Raw genomic sequence first — 15,458 nt, 5'->3', positions numbered from 1 at the left:
TTATGGCATTAAACAATCCAAGTTGTTGTGTGGCCCACACCACCATTCATCTCTAGAAATTTTTCATCTTCTCTATTTAACATAACTCCCCAATTCCCTTTCCTTCCAGCCCCTGGCAGCCAGCATTCTACTCTATGAATTTGCTCTAAGTACTTATCTTATATAAATGGAATCATACAATATCTGTTCTTTTGTAACTGACCTATTCCATTTACCGTAATGTCTTCAAGATTTATCCATGTTATATTGTAGAGTGTGTCAGAATTTTCTTTCTAGGGCTGAATAATATTTTATTACTTAAACATCTCTATATATACACATGCATATCTATGGCACCTATTTTTTTTTTAAAGGGAGAAAGTTGTATTAAAGGTTTGCTCTACACTAACTTCTAAGTATAAAGAATATTAAATTTTTATTACCGTTTAACTCTTGGACTCTAAAACTGTTTCCTTAAGCAGCAAGTTTTCCCGATGGAACTATTCAAGTAAGCAATGGTAGCCTTGCCTTTTACCCAGCACAGACGAATGTATTTCCCAGACCCTCTCAACCATTTGTCAATAGCCGGGGATCTGTTAGAGGATGTACTCGTGGTGGGAGATTACTAACCAATTCGTATCGGTCCCCTGGTGGTTATAAAGGTATGCTCTGAATAAAATTTAATTATACTGAATTATTTTGTCTATATATTTACTTGACTCATGCTGTTTTTACTTTACCTTGTTCCTTTGTGTTGTTTCTGTTTATAATGTCATACAGAATTCCCTATTTCTGCAAAAAAGAGTATTTCTAATATATCTTTTGTCTATAACAGAGGAACTTTTTGTATGAAAAACAGATTGATCCTGTGACTTACTGAAGTAAAAGGTTGAACATTTTGTTTTTTCCAGGAATTAATTTTGGTTTTCATATTTGAATAATTTCTTTCTTTTGTTAATTGACCTGGCTGGCTCAAAACATGTTATAGTTAAGACAATACCCATTTCCTAGTTTTTTTGTCAGAGTATACCACAGATGATAACTTTGAGAGTATAATAGTGATAGTCTTTTAAGTTAGATATGGTTCCAAGTATTCTAGTCACTGCATGATATTGGCAAAGTATGCTAGACCAAGGCTTTAACCACCATTCTTTCCCAACCCCATCTGTATCCCAGCAATAGTAAAATTCTACAGTTGGCTTATTTGAAGTCTGTGATATTTTTATAAATGTGTGTTTTATTGTGGAAATAATATTAAAGAGTTTTCTTAAAGAAGGCATAAATCTAGTGATGGCTTTATAAGATCAGTTTAACTTTTTAAGTGGTATAGAACAGACTATTTAAATTAGTGTAATTTTGCCCATTTTAATGTAAGTTGTTTATTTACTAGGTTTTGATAATTATAGAGGACCTCCTTCAATTTCCAATGGAAATTATAGCCAGCTACAGTTCCAAGCTAGAGAGTATCCTGGAACACCTTATTCCCAAAGGGTAAGAATAATTGTCATAATTGAACAATTGATGTGAAGTACAGTTGATGTGAAGCTAGTGATTAACCTATAGCAGAGTCATAATTTGTTTTGTAATGACACTTTTACTACTATGGAGAGTTGAGTTGGGAGCTTTTCTAATAACCCAAGTAGGATACATGACAACTGCCTGTTACATGGAACTTAGGAGGTCTTAAGTGTATTAGTTGCTCAGTCGTGTCTGACTCTTTGTGACCCCATGGACTATAGCCTGCCAGGCTCCTCCATCCATGGGATTCTCCAGGCAAGATCTCCACTATCCAAGAGTGGATAGTCATTTCTTCCTCCAGGGGATCTTCCTGACTCAGGGATCGAACCTGGGCCTTCTCCATTGTAGGCAGACTGTTTACCGTGTGAGCCACTAGGGAAGCACAGGAAGTGTTACGGTCTTGATTAAATTTGCATTAACTCATTTACTTCACCACTCTACAAGGGAAACTGGAGTTCAGAAACAAGTAACTTGTATAAGGTCATTCAGCAAATAAATGGTAGAAATTATATGCAAGTTTAACTCCATAGACCATAGGCTTTACTATATTGCCTACAGTTTAGCTTTTCTAGATAATCAAGTATAGGAAAGTCCTTTTTGTTAAAAGTTTAATTTTTTGGTTAATTCTTTATTTGAATAGTTCAGATATTCTTCACTGTATGTGGTAAAAGATTGATAGGAAGATGTTAGACTTTCCACTTTAACAGTCCTTGGAAACTCCTTATCTCTGATCATATCTGGATATGAATTTATACTACATTAGCATTTTAAGTTTTGAAGCTTTACAAGCCTTCAGTTATATATGTGGTATTTTACTGAGTTCTGTTGTTAATATACAAAGGATCTATACTCGAAGCACTTACAGTTACATGAGGTAAGATAGATGTCTGTACAGAGGCAGTATTGAAGAACACACTTTGGAGAACACACCATGTGACCTGAATGACTTGAGTTTGACCCTGGATCTCACCACTCCCCTCATTGTGTGACCTTTGACATGTTATATAAACTTTTTGAGCTCTAGTTCCTTAATCTTTTTTTTTTTTTTAAGTCACTCAGTCGTGTCTGACTCTTTTTGACCCCATGGACTGTAGCCTACCAGGCTTCTCCGTCTATGGGATTTTCCAGGCAAGAGTACTGGAGTGGGTTGCCATTTCCTTCTCCATAGTTCCTTATCTTTTAGATGGAGACTCATCAGTTTGAGTTACTTATATCTGAAGTGTTGAGGATTACTCTGAGAGAGTCTGAGGATTAAATGAAGTGATGGACATAAGTGCTTTGTATGAAAATGCCAGGCATGTATCAAGGATTCAAATACTATTATTACTTGATTGTCAATACTCTGTGTGAAGAGAATATGTTGACTAAAACAAACTTCAATAATAGCACATCTGTTCTCAGTACCAGTATTCTAGTACTTTTTGGTGCTGTTTTCGCTTTCTTATTGAGGAAACATAAGATATCAATGATAGTAGTGTTCTTGGGAAGAGGATGAGGAGTTTGGGGTAGGAATATTATTATTTTTATTATGTATTTTCTTGTCCTATTGAAACTTTTTATTACACATTAATAATTAATGACACTGTTAATTATTCTTTTCATGACTTGTACGGGGGGCTTTTATCATACTTGGGAGTCAGTTTGAAATGTTGTCTTTTGGACATTTTTTGGTAAGGATTCCAGGAAATAATATGTTCATGTGTTATAATTCTTACCAATTTCCCTGTCAAAACAAAACCCTTGACACAGTTAATAGTTGTCATCACCCTTTGGTTTATAACTAGAGAGACTGAATTAGTCTGTATTTTTGCTTTATTATGTCCTTTTGTATTGAAATGAGGCACAGAGGACCAGGCCATATTTCTGAATTTCCCTCATAACCTAGCATTGTGTCTTTTATGTAGTGTTATCTAAATGCTTTCCTGTTTTTGCAAGTGTTAACATATCTAACCTGTCAGGTTAATTAACAGATGAAGATATATGTTACTATGACCCTTGTTTTGTTTTTCTTGGTGTCATCTGAGCCCCTTTGGTTGGTTGTTGGAGAAGGCCAGATCAAAGGCTCAGAGGACTTAGTCTTACAGATTTATTTGCTAATAACTATTTTGCATTTTTTTGTGCTGAGGTAAATACTATGTGTTCATTTTAGGATAATTTCCAGCAGTGTTACAAGCGAGGAGGGACATCTGGTGGTCCTCGGGCAAATTCGAGAGGTAAGGATAATTAACTGAGGAATTTCTTTACCCAAAACGTACCTCTAGATCTTTCTTTATTCTCTGTCAAGTTCTCCCCAAAGTATGTTGTTTTCAACATTTATCTTTTGAGGTTTTTGGTTTGCTTAAATGCAGTACTGAAGACCCAAGGGAGATATATTGGACTACTAGAAAGGCTGTGGAGATCATTTGTCACTTTTAAGTGTATGTGGGTGTTGTGTATTGTTTTAAATTTGCTCAACACCAGAGCATTATTTAACCTTAGGTGCATATTCACTATACCAGCTTGGTATAGTTTTGGGTGCTGTTTCAGGATGGTGGTTGTGGAATAATGGGCACTCCTAGATAACTCTAGTGCCCCTTAGTGCATTGATAGATGGAATAAACAGAGGTTAAGACGCCATGACTTGAATAAAAGCAGGATACTTTAATACTTCTTAAAATGTGAAGGTACAATTAAAAGATTCAGTGTAACTGAGAAAATGAAGATTAACTTTGTCACAAGAAAAAAGAAGCTTTTTCTTTTAAGAAAGTAGCCACTATTCACATTATCTTTGCCTTCTATCTGAGCAGTGTTTTTGTATACTACTGAAAACATTAAAATTTTATGAAATCACATTAACTTAGAAATAAAGATAAGCATTTATTATGGAACTTAGTACCATAAGAAAATGTTTGAGTGTCTAGTTCCAAAAGTTGCTTCTTTTATGTAATCTCAGTTTTCTTGAGTCCTTCTCTGTTAGATAACTTGGAGGTTTATCACTGAGGAATTAATAACTCAGAAATATGGGCGAAAGATAAAGAATAGAGTGTTCATTCACATCTGGGTTTTACACTTTGCCTGCTGTAACTAGTGTTAAGTTATCCAACCTTTTGGGGTCCTCATTTTCTTAATATTAAAAAATAAAGCTACTGGACAAAATCATCTAGGTCCTTTATGGCTTTAGAATAGTACTATACAAACCTATTGTCAGAGAAATCTAGAAAAGTATACTGTAGCTCTACTTTATTGCTTTTTAAAAAACTTACTATAAAATGTATTTTTATCTGTGTTTCAGTAGCCAACTAATGTTAAATATTGTGTTCAAAGCTAACTGCTTCATTATGAGAAACTCACTGTTGCTAATAAAACAGCAGGGTGGAGTGATTCTTCTCAGGTGAGCAGCCCAGAAAGAGACAACGAAACCTTTAACAGTGGTGACTCTGGACAAGGAGACTCCCGTAGCATGACCCCTGTGGATGTGCCAGTGACAAACCCAGCAGCCACCATACTGCCAGTACATGTGTACCCCCTGCCTCAGCAGATGCGTGTTGCCTTCTCAGCAGCCAGAACCTCTAATCTTGCCCCTGGGACTTTAGACCAACCTATTGTGTTTGATCTTCTTCTGAACAACTTGGGAGAAACTTTTGATCTTCAGCTTGGTAGATTTAATTGCCCAGTGAATGGCACTTATGTTTTCATTTTTCATATGCTAAAGCTGGCAGTGAATGTGCCACTGTATGTCAACCTCATGAAGAATGAAGAGGTCTTGGTATCTGCCTATGCCAATGATGGTGCTCCAGACCACGAAACTGCTAGCAATCACGCAATTCTTCAGCTCTTCCAGGGAGACCAGATATGGTTACGTTTGCACAGAGGAGCAATTTATGGAAGTAGCTGGAAATATTCTACATTTTCAGGCTATCTGCTTTACCAAGATTGAAAGTCAGTACAGAATCGACAGTGAAAGGATATGGTGTTCTAATTAGTGGGAATAATGAAAAGTAGTTCTTGCCCTTGTGACTGATTGGTTAAGGAAAATGTTTTCATTCCTAGAAGGAGGAGGAGGTCCTTACTTTTTGTTTTCCTCCTCATGGTGAAAAATTTCAAGCTGAATGACAATTAGCACTAATCTGGCACTTTATAAATTGTGATGTAGCCTCGCTAGTCAAGCTGTGAATGTATATTGTTTGCACTTAATCCTTAACTGTATTAATGTTCAGCTTACTAAACTAACTGCCTCACGTTCAGGCAAATTATAATGCCTTGTTGTGCCTCAATAAAAAAGTTACCTGCATCTTCAGTGTTCTTATTTGATTAAACATTTAGTTAAGAGGTAAGATGTTTAGTTTTTAGTGTTCATCACTGATAACTCTTGGATGGGAATCTTCATGGGTTCATACTGTTTATTTTATTTATTTATTTCTTCTTTTTTTTTTTTACTTTACAATATTGTATTGGTTTTGCCATACATCAACATGCATCCGCCACAGGTGTACACGTGTTCCCAATCCCAATCATACTGTTTATTTTAAAATAAGCCTTTTATTTATGAGAGCTCCTTTGAGTTACTTTTCTGTTATTATATATATCATTCATCAAAATATTTCATCTGTTTTCCACTGCCTAAATCACATATTCTCCTTGAAGTTATTTTGTAGTAGAGTGTGTTATCCTTTATTTAGCTGTCTTCAAGTTCCTACCATATGAATACAAAATAGAGCAGGAGATACATAGATAATACTACTGGTCCACTGTCAATAAGGCTATGCTTTTTCGTGGATTCTTAATTTGAGTAGGTAAAATATTTAGTCATCAAAAAGCACACATCGGTCTGTGTCAGGCAGTGCTGTGTTGGAGTGCTGCTTTTGCCACTTAGTAACTGATCTTGGGCAAGTTATACATCTTAAGATTTTTTAAAAGACCATTTCCCAAGATGTAAAATGGGCATGATAGATCAGCCTCATAGGGCAGTTGTGAATTTCAGCTAAACAGTTTAATGCATCTAAAAGACTTAATACAGTAACTGACACTTAAGCATTTAATAAACGTTAGGTGCTGTAATTGTGTTTTTCTCATTCTGAAAACTTTTGGGTTCTGCATGTGTATATACTGTCTTGCATGCAGTATAGCCAGAGTTTAGTGTCCATCTGGGCATACATCATCACAGATCTTGATTTGTTTGTAAATGTTTCTCACTAATAGGAACTTGATAATATTTCTCAGTGACTTTAAAGAATAGTTTTTTAAAATAAACATTTTGATTGCATATGCTAGGGTTTATTAAGGGTCAGAGAAAGGGCATTCTTACTTTGCAACCAAGCAAGTCACTTGCTGAGGTAGAAAGTTCTTGTTCTGATCCTTCACTCACTCTGTTGTTAAATAATCTCAGGAAGATGGTATAAGAGCATTAAATCATTATGGTTAATGTTTTTGAGCTCGGTGTGGGTTTAGCAATTAAATCCTATGTGGTGTTAAATGTTAGTATAGTGCTCTCAAGATAGAGGATGTAATGTGATTCACTATTTAACAGAACTTTTCAACACATGATGTACTTTGTGAGTTAAAGATATCAGTATTCCAGTTAGTTCATGGCTTTTATGTCCAGAACACAAACTGAAAAGTATACAGGGAAGCCCAAGAATACTGGAGTGGGTAGCCTATTCCTTCTCCAGTGGATCTTCCCAACCCAGGAATTGAACTGAGGTCTTCTGCATTGCAAGTGGATTCTTTACCAACTGAGCTATGAGGGAAGCCCCTGTATAGGAAAGCAGAAATATGATTAAATGATTGAGTGGAAAACTTGATGTTTAATAACAGTTGATCAAGTTCAGTGAGGCCTTTCTCAGTCCTTTTTAGCCACTATTTTCTGCTGCATTAGGGTCTTTAGTTTAGTTTTTTATCCAGCACCCAATCAATGTTTATTTAAAATATTGTGAATGACTTTATATTTTTTAAGATAAGTGTCCAACAAGAAGAGATTCATTACCTAGGATATCCCCTCATGAAACTCATGTTTTAGGAGAGTATTTTAAATGAAATACTATTTTTCTAAGTATAAAGATAATGAACTAGAAAATTAATAATTCTTAGACTTAAGGAATGGATGAACAAGATCTTTCATTCTGAAGCACTATAACTTTTGAAGATACAGTTCTTCTGGAATCTTTAAGTAAAAGTCCAGATGTCTTTACAGAAAGATGTACGTAAGCAGATTTTAGATACCTTTGCAAGAGATGGTGGGATCCATAGATATGCAAAAGCACATTTAGGGACCTTGTATAAGGAACTTATATTTTACTGAGAGGATCTTGTGGGTATGACAGGTGGAAAGGCATTCCATAAAGTTACAATATATCTCTGAATATATAGATTGTTACTTGTCTTACTGGAGATAGAGATAGGGGAGGTGGTTTTTCTATTTTCTATAGATTTTCTATAAATTTGCCTTGAGGTTTTTTTTTTTTTCCACTTTAAATCTTTTAGTCTTTTGTTAAATGAATTTTCCCTTAAGAATTGTGAGTAACTGACTCCTATCTCCTCTAAAGTTATTTAGGGAGTAAATACAGATATTTAAAGCAGGAAATATTTTTGAGAGGTTTGTTCACTTGCCTCCCATACCAAGTATCTTGTCAACCATTCCATTTTTAAATTGAAACTTTCTAAACTCCACCCTAGAGGCTCAGTGGTAAAGAAACCGCCTGCAATGTAGGAAATGTGGGTTCAGTCCCTGGGTGGGAAGATCCCCTCGAGAGGGGAATGGCTACCCGCTCCAGTGTTCTTGCCTGGAGAATTCCATGGACAGAGAAGCCTAGTGGGCTACAGTCTAGGGGGTAGCAAAGAGCGACATGACTGAGTGACTGAGCATGCTTGCGCACATACACAAACTCTGTGATAGCTACAATTTTACAGTGCTTTGACATCACATACTGTGTTTTTATACTTTAATCTTCCCTGTTTGCAAAATTTTCTTTCTTATTGACTGATGTTCTATTGTGATCTTTGTGATGATACTTTATATGTATTTTATAAGGTGAAATAATTTTTGGCATGTAGACTAAAGGTTTTTTCACATGAATTCCACTCTGCTCCCATGACAAACACTTTATTTTGATGAAAGATTTTTGAGTTGTTTCTCTAGGTCCTCCACTTGGTAATGTATCTCAGGGGTATTTTTAATGGTCACTTCAATGATTAGGTCATACCTTTAATCCTCACTTTGCAGCTTTTGGCGAGTGTTGACAAACTGATAGGGACAGCTCACTTGCTACCACAGCAAGATTCTGAATGCCAGATGATAAAATAGTTACCCATTTTCAGTATCAGGAAGCCTTGGGCTCACTAATTGTAAGTTTTGTAAGCATTATTATTTTATTTCAAGGGCTTTATGCTTTGAAATAAGTGATTAATTTAGTCTTTCAAATAGCTGGCTTATCTGATTTGTACCTGACTCAGGGGCTACAAAGATGAATGCTCAGACACATCAGTAACAGTTTTATCCATTTCATCTGCTGAGAGCAAATCTCTGAGTTATTTCTCTGATTTCTGTCACACTTCTGTTTTTCCTGATCTGTATCTGGAAATCTGACTATTCCAAAGTTAAACCTCATTGGACTGGTTATTTAATCTTCTCATCTTTTCTCTTGTTTCTAAGTTTCACTTCCTGGAAGATTTCCTTGATTTTGTCTTCTGACATTTTTACAGAGTTTTAAATTTCTGGTATGTTAACTTTTTAAGTATACTTCTGTTATCTTGAATGTTCCTTACATGTGTAGTCTATTCGTTTTAAGATTGCATTATTGTCTAATTCTGAGAATAGTTTTTCTCTTTAAGTTTTCTTCCCTTTGTAGTCTATTTCCTACACTTTCTGTTTGTCCTAATCTCTTATCTGGGGTGTTACATTTGATCAGAATCTTGTGATTATTGGTTGAGTATTCATATTTAAGAAGTGGTACCTAAAAGTGATTGGAAGCTTTGAATGCAGAGGTGGGGCTTCTTAAGACTTTTGAGTTCATAGTAGCATGATTTTTGTGGAGAGAACAGCAGTGTGGAAGTAGGGAGGAGCTGTCTAACACTGAAGCTGTAAAAGATGGATAAATTTGACATGTAGAATTTATTCCCCTTAAAGTTCTGTTAGGGAAAATAATGTCAAAAGACAAATGACCGCCTGCAGGGGGAGAAAATCAAGAAAAAGATGGCCAACAGAATTGAACACTCAGTTCATATATACTTTAAAAAAATCAGTAAGCATATATAAAGTTTTAAAGTGCATCTTTTGGCAAGCATGTGGGAAAACAGGCACTCGTACTGTAGATGATAACAAAATGAGTACTTTTTGGAAAGATAAAGTATATGCTTTCTGACGCAGAAATTCCACTACTAGTAATTTACAAATAGTTTTGGAATTACGCTGAGATACAGCATTCATTATAACAGCAAAACTGGAGAAATAACCTAGATGTCCATCAGTAGGAATTGGTTAAGTCAGAAAAGACTATCCTGCAGTATGTACAAAATGTGATAGTGTTGGCTCTAAGGAAAAGGGGTTGGTTAGGAGGTATTTTTCATTCTGCATATTACTATAGAACTTTAAATGTACATGTCACTTTTTTGTTAAAAACTTTAAAGATAAAATGTCAGATTGCTATGGTACTTACCCTGTCTTGTTTTTGCTTGGATAGAGCTTGAGGGTCTGCTTTAATTATCATTAAGCCTGGGATAACACATGGAAGAATTTTACTATAAAAACCTTTCACCTTTCACTAATATTTGTATTTCACTTCATGATTTAGACTACTCTCATTTGTGTAATCTTATTTGATCTTCATAGTGGTCCTGGTGAGGCAGATACTTTTTTAGGAGATAAGAAAATTGGGACAGCTGGAGATTGACTTTCTAAGGCCACTAGCAGAAGTGCCCCCGCCAGGCTTTGAGTCCAAGTACAGTGGCGGCCCTTCCTATTGTTTGTGTTGCTTTTCTTTAGTTCTCAGGTGTGGTTTCCTTGTATTTTCCATTGCTTTTCTTTTTCTTTTCTTTTTGCACACAATTATTTTAGAGGTACTACTCAGCTTTTTTACTAGGGCAGACTAAACACTGTGAACTGGATACACTGAGGCTGTCATAAGTTACCATTTTTCATATGTCCTGATTTTGAACAGGATGACTCCATTTCCAATATGAAATGTGGAAAGTCTGAGGAAACGAAGAAACAGAAGACTTTGAGGGAAAAAACTGATTTGAAAGTACAAATTTCAAAAAAAAAAAAAAAAGAAAGTACAAATTTCATCTTCAGCCTTAGTTAATACCACTCTTTTTAGTTTCTCTGCCTCCCACCACTACTATCATTTTAGTTTCTTGGAGATGGAAATTTCTGGCTTCTGATCCAAAACTTCCTAACCCTCTATTGCTGCTGCTGCTGCTAAGTCACTTCAGTCGTGTCCGGCTCTGTGCGACCCCATAGACGGCAGCCCACCAGGCTCCCCTGTCCCTGGGATTCTCCAGGCAAGAACACTGGAGTGGGTTGCCATTTCCTTCTCCAATGCATGAAAGTGAAAAGTGAAAGTGAAGTCGCTCAGTCATGGCTGACTCTTAGCGACTCCACGGACCGCAGCCTACCAGGCTCCTCCGTCCATGGGATTTTCCAGGCAAGAGTACTGGAGTGGGGGTGCCGTTGCCTTCTCCGAACCCTCTATTACTTTAGCTTATAAATACTGATTTTTTATCAGTATTATCAGTATCAGGTCGGATGGCATCATTGACTCAATGGACATGTCCAAACTCCAGGATATGGTGAAGGACAGGGAAGCCTGGTGTGTTGTCCATGGAGTCACAGAGAGTCAGACACGACTAAGTGACTAAACAACAACAATAGATTTTTATGTTTTAAAAAATTTTGTTTTTAAAAAATTATTCTTTAACTGAGAGGTCTGTGAGATTCTTCTAAAAAACTCTACTCAGGGCTTTTGGTTACATATGACAGTTCAAAGGAAAAGACCATGCCACTGACTTTATTATACTAACAATACTGAAGATCTTATATTTATGAGATGTGTGTATGTACTGTTGCCTGTATTTCAGGTGCTATGATGTAGAGTTCAGCCAATAGAGACCCTTTTGAAGTAGAGGCATTTAGTCAAAAAATTTATCATACTCACAGATCATTTGAATGATTTAAGATTATTTAAGAGATCATGTAACTTACAGATAGAGATTCTTGTGCATTGGGTTTTAACTCCCATTTTTGTCTTTACCATATGGATGAGACTCAATCCTGCTAACAGACTTGCTGCTAACATAGCAGATGAGCTGCTGCCAACAGATGGGGAGGACAGCTGTGTGATATTTCATTTAGATGACTGAAATGTTAAATCTTAAAAAAAGGCCACAGTGGTAGTGCTTGGAGTGAAAATTGCTTTCCATAACTTGAGCTGTAATCATGCCAGTTATCCTCTATAGCTGTATTTCTAGGATGTCGTCATCTACTTCTATGGTGTCAACTAACTTACATACACACATGACTCACGGTTCTCTTTACTCCTTCTTGTAACCACCTCCCCGCACCCCCCCTCCCCGCCATAACTTCCTCTTTCTCACCCAGCTATTCTGTGAGGTCCAGATGTCAATTTCCAGATGTCACTGGAAATCTCTACCTGTATAACCCATAAGCACCTCTAGTTCAACATGTCCAAAGACAAATTCATCTTTCCTCCAAAATACAGGACTCTTCCCATTTTCCCAAAGGTCATCAAATCTTGATGCTCTATAATAATTTTTGACTTCCTTTTTGTTACTTTGTGGATCTAATCAGTCACAAATTTCTGTTGTTTCTGTGAAATGTCTTGTATCTGTCCTATCTTCTTTATTCTTACTGTGTATATCCTGTTTCAGATGCCTTCTTTCTCACACATTCACTCATTTATTCACTCAACCAATATTTACTAATTGCTTATTATGTGTCAGGCATAGTATGGAACTATGTCTCATTTATCAAAGGATGAATAAGGTCTCCCCTCTCCTTAACAGAATACAATGATAATTAATACTGAGCATTAGCATGGGCAATGTACTTACCTCATTCAGTCTTCACAGTAGCTTTTGGAAACAGATGAGCAAACAGGCCCAGAAAGGTGAGGCAATATGCAAACTACAATGAGAAAATACAGCTCACTCAAATTCTGTCTTAAGGTGAATGTGTTAATTTATACAGACATACTCTCATATTGTACATAGTAGTAAAAAAGAGGGAACTTGTAAACAACGAACCATTTATAAGCTAAAGATATAGTTTAGGGAAAGCTACTTTAAAACACTTGTAAAGAAATAGGTGTTTATGGGTTTTTTTGTGTGTGTTTTATTTTTGTCTCAGAATCTGACAGCATTATTTTTTAGTAACTTGTCTTCACTGCATCTTTTCAAAGCATACACAGTTTTCATGGGAACATCATCTCTTTCTTTATATATTTTGTAACTTAAAATTATTTTGAGATAATTGTAGATTCTCATGTAGTTGTAAGAAATAATACAGATGGATCCTGTGTACCCTTTATTCAGTTTCCTTCAAAAGTAACATCTTGCAAAACTGTGATGTAATATCACAACTAGGATAATGAGGTTGATGCAGTTAAGACACAGATTATTTCCATTTGCACAGTAATCCCTCATATTGCCCTTCCATATTAACATACACTTCCCTCTTGTAGCCATCCCCACTTGAATCCCTCAGAAGCCCCGATCTGTTCTTAATTATTTTATGAATGTCTCTGCGCACCAGGACCCAGGAGAAAGGAGCAGTGACCCCACAAGGGACTGACCCAGACTTGCCTGTGAGTGTCCAGGAGTCTCCTGCAGAGTCATGGGTCAGCAGTGCCCTGCTACAGGGTTGGGGGCACTGAGTGCAGCAGTGCCCGCATGGGATCTTTTGAAAGAGGTCACCATTTTCTTCATTACCTCCACCATAGTTCGGTCAATAATCAAAGAATAGGGAGGGAACACAGCCCTGCCCATCAAAGAAAATTGGATTAAAGATTTACTGAGCATGCCCCCCCTCCGCATTAGAACAAGACCCAGTTTCCCCCACAGACAGTCTCTTGTTCATAAGGCCCTTATCCTTATGAGGGCAGACAGAATGAAAACCACAATCACAGACAACTAATCAAACTGATTACATGGACCACAGCCTTGTCTTAATGAAACTAGGAGCCATGCTGTGTAGGGCCACCCAAGACGTATGGGTCATGCTGGAGACATCTCACAAAATGTGGTCCACTGGAGAATGGAATGGCAAAGCACTTCAGTATTCTTGCTTTGAGAATCTCATGAACAGTATGAAAAGGCAAAAAGATAACAAAACTGAAAGATGAATTCTCCAGGTCAGTAGGTGCCCAATATGCTATGGAGAAGAGTAGAGAAATAACTCCAAAAACAATGAAGAGACAGAGCCAAAGCAAAAACAACGCCCAGTTGTTGATGTGACTGGTGATGGAAGTAAAGTCTGATGTTGTAAAGAACAACACTACTTAGGAATCTGGAATGTTAGGTCCATGAATCAAGGTAAATGGAAGTGGTCTAACAGGAGATGGAAAGAGTGAACATTGACATTTTAGGAATCAGTGAACTAAAATGGATTGGAATGGGTGAATTTAACTCAGATGACCATGATATCTACTACTGTGGGCAAGAATCCCTTGGAAGAAATGGAGTAGCACTCATAATCACCAAAAGAGTCCTAAATGCAGTTCTTGGGTGCAATCTCAAAAACCACAGAATGATCTCTGTCTGTTTCCAAGGCAGACCATTCAATATCACAGTAATCCAAGTCTATGCCCCAACCAGTAATGCTGAAGAAGCTGAAGTTGAATGGTTCTATGAAGACCTACAGGACCTTCTAGAACTAACACCCCAAAAAGATGTCCTTTTCATCATTGGGGACTGGAATGAAAAAGTAGGAAGTCAAGAAACACCTGGAGTAACAGGCAAATTTGGCCTTGGAGTACAAAATGAGCAGGTCAAAGGCTAACAGACTTTTGCCGAGAGAATGCACTGTTGATAGCAAACATCCTCTTCCAACAACACGAGAAGACTCTACACATGGACATCACCTGATGGGCAATACTGATATCAGATTGATATATTCTTTGCAGCCAAAGATGGAAAAGCTCTACACAGTCAGCAAAAACAAGACTGGGAGCTGACTGTGGCTCAGATCATGAACTTATTGCCAAATTCAGACTTAAATTGAAGAAAGTAGGGAAACCACTAGAGCACTCAAGTATGACCTAAATCATATCCCTTATGATTATACAGTGGAAGTGGCAAATAAATTCAAGGGATTAGATATGATATTGTCTGAAGAACTATGGACTGAGGTTCGTGACATGTACAGGCAGCAATCAAGACAATCCCCAAGAAAAATTCAAAAAGGCAAAATGGTTGTCTGAGGAGGCCTTACAAATAGTTGAGAAAAGAAGCTAAAGGCAAAGGAGAAAAGAAAGATATACCTATTTGAATGCAGAGTTCCAGTAAGGAGTAGATAAAAGATAAAAAAAGCCTTCCTCAGTGATCAGTGCAAAGAAATAGAAGAAAACAATTGAATAGGAAAGACTAAATATCTCTTCAAGAAAATGAGAGATAACAAAGCAGCATTTCATGCAAAGATGGGCACAATAAAGAACAGAATGGTATGGACCTAACAGAAACAAGATATTAAGAAGAGGTGGCAAGAATACACAGAAGAACTATACAAAAAAGATCTTCATGATCCAGATCACCGTGATGGTGTGATCACCCACTTAAAGCCAGACATACTGGAATGTGATGTCAAGTGGGCCGTAGGAAGCATTACTATGAACAAAGCTAGTGGAGGTGATGGAATTCCAGTTGAGCTATTTCAAATCCTAATAGATGATGCTGTGAAAGTGTTGCACTCAATGTGTCAGCAAATTTGGAAAACTCAGCAATGGCCACAGGACTGGAAAAGGTCAGTTTTAATT

General features: G+C 36.8%; 1 protein-coding gene across 9 annotated transcripts in view; it reads left to right on the top strand.

The window, feature by feature from the left end:
* The window catches only part of CAPRIN2 (caprin family member 2), a 42,970-nt gene extending 37,203 nt beyond the window's left edge, over nucleotides 1-5,767 (top strand). For 4 of the 9 annotated variants that reach the window (XM_055573132.1, XM_055573116.1, XM_055573141.1 and 1 more), the window contains 4 exons: nucleotides 459-641; nucleotides 1,370-1,470; nucleotides 3,647-3,710; nucleotides 4,845-5,767. In XM_055573132.1, the coding sequence (XP_055429107.1) occupies nucleotides 459-641; nucleotides 1,370-1,470; nucleotides 3,647-3,710; nucleotides 4,845-5,413 (917 nt within the window). In that variant the 3' untranslated portion in view covers nucleotides 5,414-5,767. Of the gene's footprint in view, nucleotides 1-458; nucleotides 642-1,369; nucleotides 1,471-3,646; nucleotides 3,711-4,800 lie in introns of all 9 variants that reach the window. The other 5 variants (XM_055573155.1, XM_055573111.1, XM_055573176.1 and 2 more) reach the window with 5 other exon arrangements.
* Nucleotides 5,768-15,458: the final 9,691 nt, after the last annotated feature.

This window comes from Bubalus kerabau, chromosome 1 (assembly GCF_029407905.1).
Source record: "Bubalus kerabau isolate K-KA32 ecotype Philippines breed swamp buffalo chromosome 1, PCC_UOA_SB_1v2, whole genome shotgun sequence".
Classification (NCBI taxonomy): Eukaryota; Metazoa; Chordata; class Mammalia; order Artiodactyla; family Bovidae; genus Bubalus; species Bubalus kerabau.
Note: the sequence above shows the minus strand (reverse complement) of the source record. Positions and strands in the feature narration are given on the sequence as shown.